Below are 17960 nucleotides of genomic sequence, written 5' to 3'. Positions count from 1 at the left end.
GTTTAAAGAGGAAATACATTTTCCAATTCGTAAACATCAATACATTCAATACATAGTGCAAAAAATAAAATAAATATTTTTTTAATTCCAATTGGGCGCCGAAAGCCCAGTACTGGCAGCGCTGTTAAAAACAAAAGCTGCCACCTGACAAACAGATGTTATCGATAACTTGGACCAGGGCTGCTACATACCCCACTATTTGTGCGGCTGATTCAAACTTTTTATTAATAGAAAAAAAAGTATTCACTAATTCAAGAAAAAATCTTCCTCATCTAGTGGACACTTTGCCGTATTGTGGTACCTTTAAGTTCAGAGACTGACAGGATTTTATTATAATCTACAGTTCTTGGGTGGAATTTAGGGTTTTTTATTAATTTGCACACAGAATATGTTGATAATGGGAGGGACTCTATGGTAGGTTAGGTCGATAGGGCGGGATCAGGTCATTTGAGGATTAAGCCCGGCTTACTCCGAGATTACCTTAAATGGCATTCATTTGTCCAATGACCCAATTTTACGGCAGGCTATGTAATATGGCGGAGGAGGAACGAAGATGATCAGCAGATATTAATTAAGTCGCAGCCATATTGTCAAACTAGGCTCGCCAGCGACAACCAGCATATCCCGGTGAGGCCGTTCCGGAGTACCACCTTTTTTAGGTGCGCTTGGCTAAGTCACCGATAGCCACAAATAAAACGCATTTTGCCGTCAACGTTTGTAGGTTTTCACCTTTGTTTACGTTTTGGTTCTTAGTGATGACCGATAGCTTAGTGATGTGGGACAGTAGAGCTATCGATATTTTAGGTTGCGAGCTGTGGCATTAGGGGCTGCGGCAGTTCGAAACGCGCGAACCGATATTTTTAGAGTGACCTTACCTTCAATATCGGGCAATAGAGATGGACTGACACTTACGTTTGCTCACGGTCGCTTACGTTTGCTTACGTACCGAACAACTGAGCGACGTTTCTCCACCTCTAGCAGATTCGAAAAAAAAGTTGGTCGAGTTGGACGCGTATCTCTTTGTAACGGATCTCGGAACGCCGTGGGAGTCGGAAAGTCGGAAAATCGCTAGACGCGTGTTCGCTGCGTTGGTGTGCGTGCGTGCGTTTGCCAGTGTGCGTGTGTGTGGTGTGCGAGCGGTGAGCGAATAAATAAGTAAATAAATCGCCAAGTCGGGCCTGCGAAATGTGTGAGCTAATTAAATAAAATGCCCCCGTTTCTGGCCAATTGAGAATTGTGGCTAAACAGCAAATTCGACGGGAGTTCAAGTGAGTGCCAATTGCGGAGACAAAATGGCTGCATTTCAACGCATTTAATTTACGGGCAACGCAACACAAAGCGGAAGAGAGAGAGAGCGCCCGCGAGCAGGACAGGGAGGCAGTCGGAGAAGAAAACACAAAAGGCAGATAGAGAGGAAGGGCAGGAGGAAGAGGCTCGAAAAAAGTAAACATGCAAAAAACATGGTTAAATTAGCTTAACAAAATGTGTGCCCACAAACTTCCAGTATCTTGAATTAAAAGTTATACAAAAAAGGTTTATTTATCTCGAACGTTTTGTAAACATATCGATCTTGTTTCCATTGTGGCAGCAACAACAACAACCAGAGAGCAACAATAATTAATTTAATGCATTTTGTTGCGTTTGCGCCGCAGCTGTCTCTCTCGCGCTCTCTGTTGCCTTTGCCTCTCCCGCTCTCTTCAGTGCGCTTGCTCACTGCCTTTGTGCGGGTGCGAGCAGGAGGCCAATAGCCATTCTTGTTGTGATTTTATGTTTGTTTGTATTGTTTTTGTTTAATGTTTTTTGCTTTCAATTTTGTTTTGGTTTTTCGCAAAAAAAACTATTATTAATAAAAGTTATAAAAAAAAGTAGAGACTCATAAATATTTTTTAAAAGAAAGAAAAACATAAACAATGTTGCATACATAATACGAAAAATGATTTTTTTTTATTTTTTCCGGTAAAATATTTTAAAAATGTCAGTGTATAATCATTTCTTTTTTTACCTTCAGAAAAGCACAATCCAGTGAATAAACACAGAAAATCTTAAAAAAAGGTTAATTTTTTATTTTCGCTTTTAATTTGTTAACGAAAAAATATTGGATTGAAATAAAAAATAAAAAAGTGTACGTGACAAGAGCCCAAAAAAAAGTGGAAAAAATAGCGAAAATAATTCGTGCGTGCGAAAAAGTGCTGCGAAGTTTTATGGCCCATGCAAAAAGTGCTAAATTTGTAAATGGCATGGCAAGTGCAGAGCTCTGATTAAAAAGCCGCGCAGATTGGAGCGCAAGGTGCCCAAAAACGCAACCAACTACTGCCAAAAGGAAATTATTACTACAGTTATTAAAGCCAAACAACGACCCCAGAAAACAACCAAGCAAACATCTATTTGTGCTAATTCGGTTCTATCGAACACCATCCACGTTGGATCCCCATCGCATATAGTATAATGTCATCAAAATGTATTTTCAACATTGTATTCGTATCGATCATTTTCATCATCATCGTAAATGGTAAGTTTACAAAAAATAAGTTAGGAATTTATCCATTTAGTTATTCAGAAGTAAGCTTGAGAATTTAAATCAATAAATGTGATAAATATCACTTGAAGTAAGAGAAAATGTTGTTAACAAAAATTATGGCAGTTATAAGTACTTATAAAATTATTAACTTTGAAAAATATTTTTTAGATTGGCAATACTTTAGAAATTAATCCATTTAGCGATGTTTATGAGAATAATAATGATAAATAAAAAAAAATTGTTAACCTAAAGTATTGCATTTTTTTAATTAGACCATTACTAAAAGAATAATTATATCCAACAAAATGCTTTAAAATCGTAAAAATGATAAAGAACCTAAAAAACACTTCTGTCTTTTTTACAAAACTTGAAAGTACTTCCACAAAACCTGCATAAGTTCATATTCCCTTAAAATATTCCAAGAAATAAGTGTTGCAGTCGTTTGATGTGCTCTTGAAATACAAGTAACAAAAGAAACCACAATAACCAGAGCTTAAAATGAAACACAACCAAGGGCTGCCAATGACCCACAGACAATAACATTGAAATAAATGCTCAATCAGGCGGAAACAAAGTTAACATTTCACCCAAGAACCCTTCGGGCCACAAAAATAATTACGTACTTTGCGAGGATAATTGACGAGAGCGGGATTTCAGGGGAGGATATTGTTTTAAGGGTGGAGCAATGGAGGTACTCTCATCATTTTACTAGACAATTTGGGTAATGGTGTCTTGGGCGTATTTGCTTATTAAACAAATGGGGTTGCTCGTGATAATTAATTTCACTTCGCTTTTGTCACTTCAAGTGAATCTATGGAATACATATTTTTTCCACCGATTCAGAGCGCTTGTTTTCGTTGATCCACCCAGTCTCGGGTTGCCTTTTACTTTTATCCCCACCTGCAAAGGTGCCAAGGCATCCAATTTACACGACTCCCATAACTTTGTACATATATACTTTTCACATAAGTTAGCTACTCATTTACATGAATGTATCAGATTCAGATTCTACTTATTTATTTCCACAAGGCAAACCCATTGTTGAAGCAGAAAAAGCGAAAAGGTAGAAAGCACTAAGGTGAGTCATGAAAACCTGAGTAAACCTCTGCCTCGGGGGACTCATCCATTTTTATTGTGAAATAGTCAGCTAGGGTTGAGCCAACTACGAATATATTCCCTCTTAAAAAGGTTAAAATATGTATAAAAGATTAAAAAAAATATATATATATACAGCTTAATAAAATTTAAACCTAGGGTTATTTATCTTAAATTTAACTTATCATTTTAAAGCAATGAGAAGATTGCATTTTAAAGATACGTACATTTTGGTATGACTGTTTTTAAAAGGTATACCATAAAAATTCAATAAAAAGTTCAAATATAAAGGCCTTGAAATGCCGTGGGACTTTTTTTTCGCCACTTTAACTAATTTGTTTGCTTGGCGAGATTTTCCTAAGTTCAACATTACAAATTCGAGGCGGGGCAGGGCTCAGAACCACAGGAAAACCCCAAACACCAACAAGAACAGCCACTCTTGGCTAATTAGCCAAAGTCAAGCAACATGAACATGGACAAAACACAGAGACGGAGGGCCAAGAATCACACGACGAAGAAGACGGCGGAGTGGCAGAGGCGAAAACTGGTTTATCCACTTGGCCGGCTAATCTGACAACAAAGAAGGAGAGCACAGATACAAGATACAAGAGCCGAGAATCGAGAACCGAGAGCCCAGAACCCAGAAGCGAGAATCAAGCTGAATAGAGAAGGCGAAGAAACGAAAAATCGCGCTTAGTCTCAGCGAAAAAAGGTCAATGTCTCGGCATTATCTGTCTGGGCAGCAAACATATAAAGATTCAAAATAAAAAATTATACAAATAAATATGCAACAGCTATCGGAGAAAAGTTTTGCTTCGCCACAAAAACAAGCAGCGGAAGCGAAAGAAATATGAAAAAAAAATCAAAAGAGAGCAACAGTTTTTAGATACAGAAACAAGATACAGCTGGGAAAAAGATAAAGATACTCCATCTGTATCTCGGTTTCAGCTTAAGATTGCGGCCACTTTTTTACGTAACTTTATCTGCATCTTTTTGGTTTCGTTTTTTTATCTCATTTTGTGTAAAGCTTTATGAGCAAATAAAACAAAAAGTCAAGTTAAGATTCAATATTCTGCTCACAAGTGAAATGAATTTCTAGAGCCACATCTGGCTTTTTCTGCTTTTTATTATTATTGATAAGCTGTTGACTAAAAGTTCGTTCAAATATAATTTCGGCCGAACAAAAAGCTGTCATAAATCACACACGAGTTGTGGTTAGAAGGTTCCGATAGGGCCCAGAACAATGGACACTTTGCCCGGGCATTTATGCAATTTTCCTTTGCTTTATTTCCCGTACGTGCCAAGTGCAACATAGTAAACAAACAAATAATGAAGCCACCATCGAGAACTAGAGATGACAACGTGACCGCGAACAAAGAGATTCGTGCTGTTCCATAATGTTCGCAAAAAAATTACCTAAAACTGCATGGTTTATTTCGCACAATCCCACCCAGATGATGGACGGGTTTTTCCTATTTTTGCTGCCGTATCTGCCAGATACATTTGTATCCCTCATTGCCAAGTGAGTGTGTTACTATCACAAGTCGCCGGGCATGCGACTGACATTTATTGTTCGCCGAGTGGCAACCAAATAAATGAAATATATATGTATAAAAAATACATACACGTATTTATATGCCAATGTACATGCGGTGAATAAATCCCTTAAGCTTCTTGAATGACTGAAGCGCATGGCACTTCAAATTGATGAGTAGCTTTAATGAAAGGGCGTGACTTGATGTAAATTGCCTTCTTCTAGGACGCCACACATGCAGAGAAATTGCGAGGGTGAAAGCGAAGTGAACGTCCTTATCCTGGCAGGTGAAACTCGAGTTCGCAATTTCGCATTTCCCCCATTTTGCTAACCGACTTAAATGTTATGGCGTGCGCTTTTCAATATGTGTCATTCATTATCATAATCCTCAAACGTCATACAATTTTTTTCTAATCCCTTTAGAGTTATTTTATTTAGATGCCAACTTTGTATTGGTTTCAATTTAAATATTAACAATTTTTTCAGTGTAGATTAGGTTTTAAATATTTGTTCAACAATAATTCAAGAAAAAATGTTGTGTGAATCACTCTTTTTTTCGAAACAAACTTAATATTTAAGATTGTGGCTTCCTGCTTCCTTTGACACCCTGATTAATGTGTGCTTGTGTAGCCTTAAATTCAATCAGGAAGCCCAGAGTTGGCCACTAAATGTGCGCTTAAATGGGATTTTATGTGAGAATTATGCTGCCTCATTATGCCAAATGGCCTAAATAACAATCAAAGCGGGACTTCTCGCATGGCACTGGAGGTTGGTAAAATTTAATTAAATTATTAAAGTTACGCGGTAAGCCACAGAGAGATACGAGGGGATGCATAAACAAACAGACGAGCATCAGACAAAGGCATAAAAACTTTTCTTTTCTTTTCATTCCTCCTTTCCCCATTTCTTCTCCTTTCTTTTCCACCGCTTCCCTCGAGTCAAGTTGCGAGGCATAAACAAACAGAAGGCAAACGATTCGCCAAGACGCAGATACATTATGCACAGACGCAGCTACAGATACAAGATACAGCATATATACTACACTATAGCCCGACAAAACGAATGGAAAAACAAACAAAAATAAGAAACGGGAAAGCGCAGATAAAGGAGAAAACTAAGGGAATAAGACCAAGTCAAAGAACATTTTCGTGTTGGCATTCGCTTTTCGCATTCAAGTGCAGATTCACATTCATTTGACTTGGGCACGAAATTATGTGCATATATTCAGCTAAATACGTACAGGCACATCTCGTCCTTTTGGCCGCAGATACCTATATATTTTGCCAGCAGATGAATAGGTGTGTTTGTGCTAAAGTTTTCCCCCTGGTTTCCCTAGCATTTTAATAAATTAAATATGAAAACCTGCAAATAACTGCTGGGATGTTAAGCAAGCAAAAGTTTCTCGGCATGCAGAACTTGTTTTAATGGGCGTAGTTTATCCTTTAAGTTTAAAGATTATATTGTAAATTTATATGCATACGTTGCTGTTATACTCTTATATTATTTAAATAAAATATTTTTCAGAGTGGACCCATTTCAAATGATTACTTTTAATCAATACGTTCTTTATTCGATCCCAGCTTTTCATCTTCTGGGAATAGATATTCTGGTTTAGAGAGATTCTTGCCTTTCATTTTTCTCATTGTTGCGTCTTCATCTTTATGCGTTTTTCCACTTTGTCTGCCTCGCAATTTTCTTATTGTTGCTCGGGGTTACGACGTCTAAAGTTGGGGGGAAAACTGGGCTTGGGTGGAAAACGGGTTGTGGGGGAGGGAGGTCGATGATGACGACGATGGGGCGGCGTTTGCTTTTATTTTTATTGTGTCTCCACTCTGCCACAGAAGTCGACATTTTTATGCTGCGTGCTTTTTGTGGTGGTGGGGATGCTATAGCGTCATCCCCTTCGGATGCGCCCTTTTAGTCCTCGGCTTTTCCGGCGTTTTTCGTCGGTGTGCCAAAGTTGATTTTCATTAGTTTTAATGCCGCTCATTATGTTCGGGGTCTGTCTGTGTCTGGAATCTCTGTCTATCTGGCTCTCCCCTTCTTGTGGGGCACAAACAATCCATATCCGCACACACTCATCCCAGACAACACCGCGCACGCAGATTGCTGCCAATAAAGGCAAACTTTGCCAAAAGAGTTGTGTGTCTGTGTGCGGTTAAATATTTCATTTGCCACTCCGGGACTCAGATATGCCGAGGAATGTACATGAATATAGAAAGTTTTCTCATAGATAGGAGCTATCCATTTTGATGGGAGAAGGAGTCAGAATATCTAAGAGATACTCGAGAACATAAAAATATCAATTTCATTTGTTTCAAGACTTTTCTAAAGAAATGTCGCAAAAATATATTAAAATAGCAATATAATTTATTGAAACACTGCGTCCCAATTATTTTTTTTAAAAGTCTTTAAACTAACAAATTTTTATTTTCTACCTGTTCCTTTTAAATTATTTTAGGGCCCTTTAGTCAACAAGAACTGTAAGTATGTATACATTTTGGAAAATGCAACAGCAAATAGTTGCAGCAATTTTTCTCCATTTCATATACGTATCATATGTCATGTTATTTTTTCCTTTTTTTCTTCCGAATATAACTGGATTGATATGCAGCAAACAAATATTAAACATTTTATCAAAAGCATCAAAAAAGCATTTTATGTTGCTCCTGCCACTGTCAGCATTTTTTGCCCAATCAGAAATGACTGTGAAAAAGTGAGACTGAAAGTTAAAAACTGAGCACACTAAAAAAAATATCTTATTTTGCTGGAGCTTTAAGTAAGTAAATTTTCAAATTTCATAAAAGTTACATTAAAATGGAATAATAAAAAAAGTTTCCTAAATGTTTATAGTTGATAGGAGCAACAGTGCTTTCTTATCAAGAATACAATTTTTGTGTGTCATATTGTGAGATTCTACTGAAACCGCAAATCTACGCGATTCTAAGTCTCCTGTGCTGAAAGTTTAATCTCCTTTATATTCAATGCCATTGATTTTGCCGAACTGACAGATTAATAGATACACCAAAAGTAAATTATTCCGAACCGTTGGGTCATTTGTCTGCATATCGGTTTAGCATTTGTTGAACGGAATAAAACAAATGAAATCAAATTAAAGAGACGTTGAAAATGTGCACAATAAAATGTTGCTCTGCAGAAACCATTTTACAAATATATGCACACTCGTTTTGCATGTTACACATTCGGACACACAAAAAAATATTGTACAAAAATCGTAGCAAAAGCCATTAAGTCAATGAATGGGCAATGTTAGAGGTAGTTAGGTGTACTATCCATGCTTCAGTACATTTAAATGTGATTTATACACCATGCAAAGAGGGTTGTCATGGCTGATGGGGGCACGTAGAAACCGAAATGAAAAGAAACGAAAGTGTAGCGATCTGAGTGGCGTTTCCTGCAAGAGTGCGTAGAGTTTCATAATCATTTTCACCATTGTTATGGTGGTAAATAGACCGTTGCACAGGCAAATTGCTTTTAATGTAAAAAATATAACAATCCCTAGGTCAATAATTTTTACGATTTTTAGCTATATAATTGAAATGCATTCAACTTACCATACGAATTCAACACCAATTTTACAAGTATATTAAGCGATTTTGATTTATTAGACTGCAACTGCAACCCTTTCTGACCGCCTCGTTCGGGCTGCGGCTCACCACCAAAAAACCACCCTTGAAATTAACCCCAAAATTGACATTATGTACAATTTTGTCAATTAAAATGTGTCCAAAAATGATAAAAGAGGGAAAAATTGAAAACACATAAAATTCTGTCAATTAAATTGTCGTCGAAAATGTTAAAGGAGTGAAAAGCGTGTTTAAAATATCGAAAAATAACGAGAGCTTGATTATAACAACTTAAATACGTTAAATACATTAAAAATTAACAAAAATATAATGAATCAGCCGAGTAATTGGTTTTTAATCAAGATTAATAATTTAAATTAAATGGTAATTTAGTGAAACTTGCAAGGCAATTTAAAATTCACCATAGAAAACTTATACTTTTTTCCGCTTTTGTGGGTTGGTTTTTGTGCCTAAAGCGTAAAATAATGTCCTGCGAGGAGACAAAAGAAAGCCGCCTTTGTCTGACTCCTCAAAGCCGGCGGTATAAAAATCTAATGAATTAAAATATAGAATGTCTTTTTTTTTCTATTATTAAGCTAACGATTTTATGACCGCTGGCGTCTGCTTTGTGTCTGAATATAATGTGTGTGTAAAGTTCAAAGGGAAATAGGTACCTGCAGAGGGGGAAAGGTAAGTTGAAATAGTTGTGAATAAGCCTTTTTATTCAGGGACTATTTAAAGTGAACTCCAATGTTACAGTAATTTTATTTTAAATAAAATCGCAGCTTTAAGTCGACCGTTTATTTAATTATTGATTTCGTAGGTCCAAATAAATTTTCACAGTTGTTATTCCCATTTATTTGTAACGATTTTTCGACAGGATTATAGTGAAACTTTGAAAAATTACTATTTTTGTTTAGCGTTAATTGTACGTGCTAGTCAATACCAACAGAAACAAAAGCAAAATATATGGTGTGTATATCATTGTAAAAGCCAAATGAAAATAATTGCTTACAAAATAACATTTTCAGCTTAGATTTATTTGTGCATGCAAATAAAATTACCTGGCTAACAAATATGAAAATGCCCATGGGCATATAAATTGGAGCACAGATATTCTTTTGAATTTAAATGTTGGATTTATTTTAAAATGGCAGGTTACGCGTTGACTTTTTGCTTGGACGACTAAGCTCCACATTTTTTCTTTGTCTGTCAGGAAGGAAACATTTTGCCGAAAACCTAAAGTCTGGCTACCCAAGTTGATTTTAATTTGAATACTTTTGAGTGTTTTCTACTGCAACTTAGCCCTTTTTAACAAAGGCAACAAAGAAAACAGCCAAAAAACAGAGTGGAGTTGGTCCTCCCTAACGTTTTGGCATACTTTGGTCCTAGAACATTTTAAGAAAATATTAAAAAATACCATAAAAACTAATTTAATATACTTATGAATTTAACTGAAGTTTTCCTTTTTGTTTTTACTTTCAGGTTACGCAAAAGATATTTCTGGAGTTAAAAGAGGTAAGCGCTTGAATACTTTGAAAGATGAAATACAAAATTTTGGTTAGTGCTGAAAAGTGTTGAAGGATTTCCATGCAATTTTGATTTTATAATGGTATTAACTTCAATAAATACAAGTACAAATGTATAGTAAAAAAGAGTGAATTGCGCCTTATTTGAAATTTTATGGTAAATAATCTGCGTCGTTAATTTCCGATTTGAATAAGATGGCCAGATCGTTTAAGCTCCTTTCCCTGCTCCCCGTTTGTAGACGCCTAAACGCAGTATCTGAGAAGGCGAAAAACGGCAAACACTTTTCGCATTGCGTCCCTTGGTGGACAGACCCCAGTTCCAACTCAATCTTTTCACATTTGTGCATTTTTTAGAGGGCCGCGCATTTGGCCCATTCACACGCCGGCACTTCGGCACGGCTCCCCGTAGTGCAATTTATAATATGTGCCGACAAAGGAAGTCGAAGAAAAAAGAGTAGTTGGAAAAAGGCCCGACGTCGAGTAGCTCTAGAATTCGTTTAGGCTGTGCCACTCTTACTCGCCGAGGCACTCGAAACCCCGGGCTTTTCCTCATCTCGGCCACGTTTTCCTACCATTTCTCCACCTTTGTCACCCTTTTTTTTTGGCCCTTGGCTTTTGCAGGTTGCATCGCTGTTGACTTGTCAGTTGACTGACGGGCAAAAAAAAAGAGTGGTAAAACTACTAAAAGGAAGAACTGCAAAAGTAGTGCTTTTCATTCCGTTTTGTTTTTCCCGCCCATGCAAATGTTTGGGCAGCACGACGAGGCGTGGCACACATGTATTAAAAGTATATATATATTTGGTATAGTATTCGATTTTTTATGATTCAATTTTATGCTGGTAGCGGTTGTGGTTCCTGGCCAAATGGCATAAAATCAATGAAGCTGTGGCGCATTCGGGTGGTCGATGGGCGGAAAATGGCGGCCATTTTGCAGCGCCCCCGCCCAGTCGATTGTCATTATTTATTGAAAATATAGTTTGATGAGTTTTTACTTGGCCAAGGGAGCTCTGTGGTCGCCGCTTTACAGTTGCTGCCGCAGATGCTGCCGTGCGAACACACCTTTTCCGCCAGCTACCTCAAACTCCTTCCGCTGCTACTTGTTTTTCCACCAGTTTGGGTGTTGTTTTTTGTGCTGCGGTCAATGGAATGGCTTTTTGTGTCTGCCCCCACGCCGGCTGTCTGTTTGCCTGTCTGAGTTTGTGTGTGTTTTAAAATTGGTTAAATCAGCAAACTTTCCTCGGACCTTTTTTTTTCCTCTGGCACGAGAAGAGCTTTAACATTTCCACAGAATTGTGGCGGGAAAATTGCATATAATTGGGGAGTTGGTGGTTTTTTTCCGAACTCTTTTTGTTGGCTGTGTCTCAATTTATAAAATTGTAATCAAATTAGCCAGACATCGATCCTAACTTATTATAATTATTTTACTTGAGTAAATGCGTTCCTTAAATTTGTTATACAAAATAATATAAAACTACTATGTTACAACTATCTTCCAATAAGTACAACATCCTTTTGGCAGAGATAATAATAAGAAAACATTTTGTTGAATACCATTGCCAGATAAAAATATTCTGGACAGTTTAAAGTGCTTTTGATACCTTTTGACAACACCTTGCCCTATAAATCGCCCTGAAATTCAGGCGTGTAACAATGAGTGTGCATCACTCAACTGCAAAAAAAAAGGAAAAATCCCAATACACAACATAAAAAACCGTCTGCGGCCAACAAACTATCATCCATTTCTTCCGCTTCATATTACAAATCTTCTGCTGATACGATTATGTGGCGGCCTTCTAGACGGGGCACAAAAAAAGAAATTGAAATGGGAATGGAATGGAATAGCTAAGCCATATATCCGTGTGCCCTGAAGCGAGGGGTCATAAAAAAGCGGAAAAAACTTTGCCATTCCGTGGGGTATGACCAGTTAATAGCATTTCCCCCTTGGTTACGCCCACGCAATCGACACAATGTTCAAGCGAGTGTGTGCAACAGCTTCTGCCCTTTGTTTTTTATTTCCTTTGCGGACCTATGCACGACTATCTTCCCCTATTCGCGATCTGGACCTGGAGTTATGCAGCTTTTTATGGGACGCAAAATGAGTATGGGTACGGAGTATGATGAGTTGATTGCACCACCGGATGGACAACAAAAAATTCATGACAAAAAAAAGGGGAAGACACAGTTGGAAAAACAAATAATTTTCTTCAAAGATGAAAGGGTTATGTGAATCAAATATATGCAAACGAATGTATACGAAGATTGGTTGACGAACTGATTACTTTGCGCTTCGCTGATTTTACTGAGGGTTAATAAAAAGTGTCAAGATATGTGGTAAGATTACTCTATTACTTAATTTATTTAATATTTCTGCCTCTTTCCTCATAAATTAGAGAACAAAATAAGCGCAAATTCCTGAAACTAATCTTTAAAAGGGTTTAGAGCTTATTAATAAAAAAATATAATACTTTAATTTTATTTTTTCAGTAATCAATACCACAGATATTTTGTTAGAGTTTATTAAGAGAATATCTTACTATAGTATACACATTTCATTCTAAGAAATGTATCTTTGAATTTTCACCCGAAAACAGGAAAATATCAGAATCGTTAGCATGCATCCAAATGCCACTTATTTCCGAGAAATAATTTCCTGACTCTTTGCAGGATAACAATAATCGCTGGATTGCTTTGATTTGCCTTGTTTCTAGCGCATTTCCATCTGTTTTCCTTGGTGCACCAAAAAAATAATTGTGCTTCTGGGGAGCGGATTGCAGTGCTCGACGAACTAAAGAGCTGCAAACATTGCGCTTGAAGAACTTTCCTGTTGCTGGGTATTGTGCACTTGCCTCCTCTTTTTTTTAATTTTTCTCCCCCTTTTTTTGCCAAACAGATTTGCCCGTATCAGAGACAGAGCAGACATTTCAGGAGTTTGAGCTAAACGCGAAGTGCTGGAAGGGAGCTGAAGTGGCTGGGATATGGCTTTCCCAGTTCCCATGGCCATCCTGCTATTTAGCCATGTTTTGTTTGTTTTTGTGCTCTGCTGCAGTTCGAGCGCCGCCATTCTCTATATACCAAGCCCCACAGTATAGCCCTCCTCCAGTGTTCTTACCCGCTTTGCAGCCATTTTATCTTCAATACACGCTCATTTACGCTGTCTGATGGCTTTAGGGTATATTCATATCCGTTGTGTTTTTAGACAGGAATACGCGAATTGGGAGCTGAGTGGCTGCGAACGGATGTTGGCGCGGCGTGGAGCGATATTTGTGCATTGCCGCTATTCATTTCGCTCCTGATTACACTGGCCAACTCGGAAACAAGGAGTTATTAACAGAAATATATTGCAAAATGCAATTTATCTACAATTAATTTAAAGTAAATGTTCTTAAGAGGGCCCTTAAAATATTTATGTTGGTTTTTATTGGTACTTGTTAAATTTATTTTTGCAAACAAATATACTTTTGTAATAAAAAACCATCTGAACGAATAAATATTTGAAAAATAGTAATATAATGAATTTTTATCGATATATATAACATGTAATCCCTAAAATCACCAAAAATAATGAATAGTGTAAAGTAGCTTTTTAATATTCTTAAAAAGCGCACTGTCTGTGTTTTGTTGGCATTGTTTGGCAAATGTTTGGCACAAGACGACGGATAAGCTTCTGCCTTCTTTGCCATACATATTTACTGGAAACTGGCATCTAGATACATCCGTGGATATTCTAAATCGGCTCACCCGAACACGTTGCCAGCGTTTTCGCTAATAAACTTTTGTCGCCGGGGATTTAATCAACTTTATTTTATTGTTCACTCTTGCAGCCAAGTCTGGCCCATCCTTTTGTTCGGCCAGCTCAGTGGCGTCTAAGCCGAAAGGACCCTTTTTTGAGCCAACAGGATTTTCATTTCATTTCGGGCTCGGCGAGGCCGGGGCACTATTGAATGGATTTTTGGGGTATTGGGCACATTGATTACCGAAGGCGAGCCATAATGCCTTACTCGGCTGCAATTCTGAATCCAGTTGTTCTACCCCTTTCCATCTATCGCCTTGTTAAAGGGTTCTTAAATTGCGCTTTATTGCATGCCACGCCCTGGTTTGGCGCTTTATGGGCCCCCTTTGTCAGCCTTTGGTATATCCTTTTTATGGCTGCTTTATTGTTATCAGAAGCTATGGAAAACATAGAACAAAGATAGATATAGGAAAAAAAATGTTTTTAATAAAGACAACGCTTTCAGCTACTTTAGCCACGACACACAACTAACCTATGACATCAAGATAACGAGAAAAATAAGGATAATCATGGTTAGCCTACGCACTTCCCTCACAAATGCTGTCTCATTTCACTAAGGAAATACCATCTAGACAACTTCTCTACGGCAATCTGAAAACTCATTACCCAGCGCTAATCAAAGGCACACGCAGTGGGCCAGCAAACGTTTTTATGCTGGGTAATTAGGATGTTGGCATGGCCAACGGGGTGGACCTTATTTGACCTACACCCACCCCATGAATAACTCAGTTATCAGACACGAGCTTGCTAATATAAGCATTATACGGCAGGACCGCCTCTGCAAATGAGTAAAAAAGGACGGAACCGAGGATATGGCCTCACGCAGTGGGTCGCAAACACGCAAGCCAACTAATGTACACAACTTAATTATCAAAGGAAAATCGCAGACTTATGTATGGGATGCTCAATATAAATAATGGCCACCAGACAGGAGACGTCTCGACTGGTGGAGCACAAGTTAACGCATCTTTAATGAATAGGGGTCTTATAGAGGCCATCTCTTCGGGCAGGGCAAAAACGAAAGTAAAGAAAATGGAAGCCATTGGAAAGTAAATAGATTTCTTTTGTTTTCTTAAAAAAACATTGAGTTTTAAGTGGCTAGTCTATATGCTCTTTAAAAAGATAAAAATGGTTATAAACATATTTTACAATTTGTCTTACAAAGGCTTCTTCTGTTTCCTATTAAATATTCATCATAATTATATTTTATGTAATTATTTTAAGCATTTCTAGGGAAGATGAAAAATTTCTGCATAAGAGGTTTCCTTTGTAATATTATAATATATAATCGGAGGGCTTTTTAAAGCACAAATAAATGGATTCCTTTAAAAAATTATCATTGATTGAGTTTTAAATGGCTAGTCTGTATGCTCCTTTTAAAAAAATAAAAATGGTTTAAATATATTTTACAATTTGTCTTATAAAGACTTCTTCTGTTTTATTCAAAATATTCATTATAATTTGTTTTCTTTAGTATTTATGTTAGGCATTTCAAGGGGAGATAACAAATTTCTGCATAAGAGGTTTCTTTTACATATAATAATATCAATAATCGGAGGGCTCCATCGTGTTTATTTTGTAGTTTCCAAACTCACAATTTCCCCCATATTTACAGACCGTCAAGAGAGATATTTGCACAGGGCTTTTGTGTAATATTATGAATACACGAATTTCCAGTGAAATACATTTCGTTGATGTATTTTCGACAGCGGCCGTTTTTCTCCTGCAAGTGGAACAGTATTTTTTCTTTGTTTTGAGTTTTATTTTCACAATTTCATCGTCCACTTGTTTTTGCGTTCATTGCTGTCCGTTTGGCAATCCGTAGCTCACCCTCCTTTTCTTTCTGTTTTCGGTTCGCTGGAGCATTCGCCGTGTTCATTGTGCTATGCTGCATGTTATTAACCCCGGACAGAGAGTTTGAATCCGAAAGATCGATAAATTACAATCAAAGGCTATGGACTAAATTAAGCTGGGCGAAGATATAACCAATTAGATGGAATCAACGGGTAGCAAACGTTGAGTGTGGCGAAATAACTGTCTCGCAGTTTTTTCCAACTACTAAATATTTTATATTCAATAATTAAATTCGCTATCGATTTAAAATTCAGCTGGCTTAGCACCTTAAATTGGATTAGATATTTTTTGTTTTTAACTGTTTTCCAATCAACCGTTCGCTGCGCTCTAATTTTAACTTTGTTTTCACCGAATTTCCCTGCAACCCCACAATTTGTCGCAATCAGCCAATTTTTCAGGATTGCCTGCGAAAAGCCAATAAAACACGAAGGGAAAAACAAATAAAAGGGGGAGTAAAACACCCGCAAAAGTCACGTTAATACCGCCCTGGCAATTTCAATTTGTGTTTTGAACAATTTAATTTTTAAGCCCCGTCGACTGTTGCAGCTCATGGTTTTTCCATTTTTAGGGCTGGCAAAAAAATATCGCCACCAAATACAATCAAAAGCTAAAAATCTATTATTCAGGACCGCCGTTCCCCATTGTTTATTCAGTCAAAGCTGAACGAAACAGGCAAAAAAAAGTGAGGAAACTTGAAACAAAAAACAAAAAAAGCAGGCAATATTGTTGGGGAAAAGAAGCGAAAAGGCATTGGAGCGCATCTCAGTGAAATTTTCTGTTGTCGTCCAGAACAGAACGGAATAGAATGGCAGTGAAACCGGCTCAGGCTTCGGGATATATCCAAAGTGTCAGATGTAGAGAGGAGCTGAGGATTTCCAATTCCACAATTCTCTTGGCGCAAACGAGCAGGCATTCGCCAGTTTTGCGACACAGAACTGAAATGGTCGAGACCCCCCTCAAAAAAAGGAAAAAAGAAATTAAGTCTGAAACATGAAATAAAGATGAAGTGCCTGTCGAAGAAGCTGACTCAGTGAGTCAGTCAGTCAGTTAGTGCATTTGCTGTTGGGCGGAGAAGTTGTCGGATTTCCAACTGGGATTGCGATTGGCATTGGGTTGGGAAGCCTTCCTCTGTCCTGTTTTGTCATCTCTGCTCCTGGTGATGACTGACGAGCAAAATAAAAATTAAAATTTGTTTACGTGGCGCATCTTTTTCAGAGGCAAAAGCAATTACACAGAGAAATAATGTTTTAAGTGTTTGTTTAGCTAATTCATATTGTTTTTTGTACGAAATGTAATATTACAAGCTAATCCTAGGTAGATTTTAATAGTAGGAACCATTTTACCAATTAAAATTGTAAATTTAACTAACGAATTGGTCACCATTCCAACAACAAAATATAAAACGTAAAGTTTTATTATATATATATTTTCTATTTTTTTGCACTTACCTCACTATCTTATTTGCTATATTAACTTATATTTTTTGTTTGCAAATCTCAACTTTTACTTTATTTTTCCAGTGCATTCCGGTAAACATCTGGCATATCTTGTCGCCTGAAATCTTTGTCTTTTCCCGACGTTGCTCCGACTATTTGTCTCCTTCAATTTGTAATCATTTAAATTGATTTTTCTTGTCGCTTCCCTCTGACATCGCTCAATCTGCCCGCCACTGCTGAATGCCTCATCCATTCATGGTTCGTTTTAATTGATGAATTTACTGACTGCCATTCCAGACATTGATAGGATAAGCGTCTTAACCTTTTTATGGGCCCAAACTGCAGGCAGCCGCTGCCGTTGTTGTTTTTCCAGGAGGAGCTGTGTGTACTTTATGCTGGCACTTTCCCTAATCCGAAACTGCCCTTCAAATTGACTTTAGTGTTTGCCCCGGTCGTCGAACCCATGAACTGCACAAACGAGCAGATTTATGAAACGATGTCTTTTGTTATCGACGACATCAAGAAGAACGGGAACCAAGCCCATATACCTGAGTTGAGTGAGCAGTTCCTGAAGTCTGCCTCGGTTCAAAGCATTTACCTAAATAAAAACCTTAATT

General features: G+C 37.5%; 1 protein-coding gene across 6 annotated transcripts in view; it reads left to right on the top strand.

Annotated features, from left to right (window-relative positions):
- The first annotated feature begins 981 nt into the window (after nt 1-981).
- LOC108032581 (disintegrin and metalloproteinase domain-containing protein 10) overlaps nt 982-17960 on the top strand; it is an 89104-nt gene continuing 72125 nt past the window's right edge. For 3 of the 6 annotated variants that reach the window (XR_001768625.3, XM_017106485.3, XM_017106486.3), the window contains exons 1-3: nt 982-1268; nt 2009-2509; nt 10220-10252. Coding sequence is in view for 2 of the 6 variants with exons in the window: in XM_017106485.3 (XP_016961974.1) it covers nt 2446-2509; nt 10220-10252 (97 nt within the window). In the remaining 4 variants the exon portion in view is untranslated. Of the gene's footprint in view, nt 1269-1292; nt 1444-2008; nt 2510-10219; nt 10253-17960 lie in introns of those variants that run through there. The other 3 variants (XR_006368275.2, XR_007763585.1, XR_001768626.3) reach the window with 3 other exon arrangements.

Source organism: Drosophila biarmipes, chromosome 2L (assembly GCF_025231255.1).
Source record: "Drosophila biarmipes strain raj3 chromosome 2L, RU_DBia_V1.1, whole genome shotgun sequence".
Classification (NCBI taxonomy): domain Eukaryota; kingdom Metazoa; phylum Arthropoda; class Insecta; order Diptera; family Drosophilidae; genus Drosophila; species Drosophila biarmipes.
This window is presented reverse-complemented; position numbering and strand designations above follow the sequence as displayed.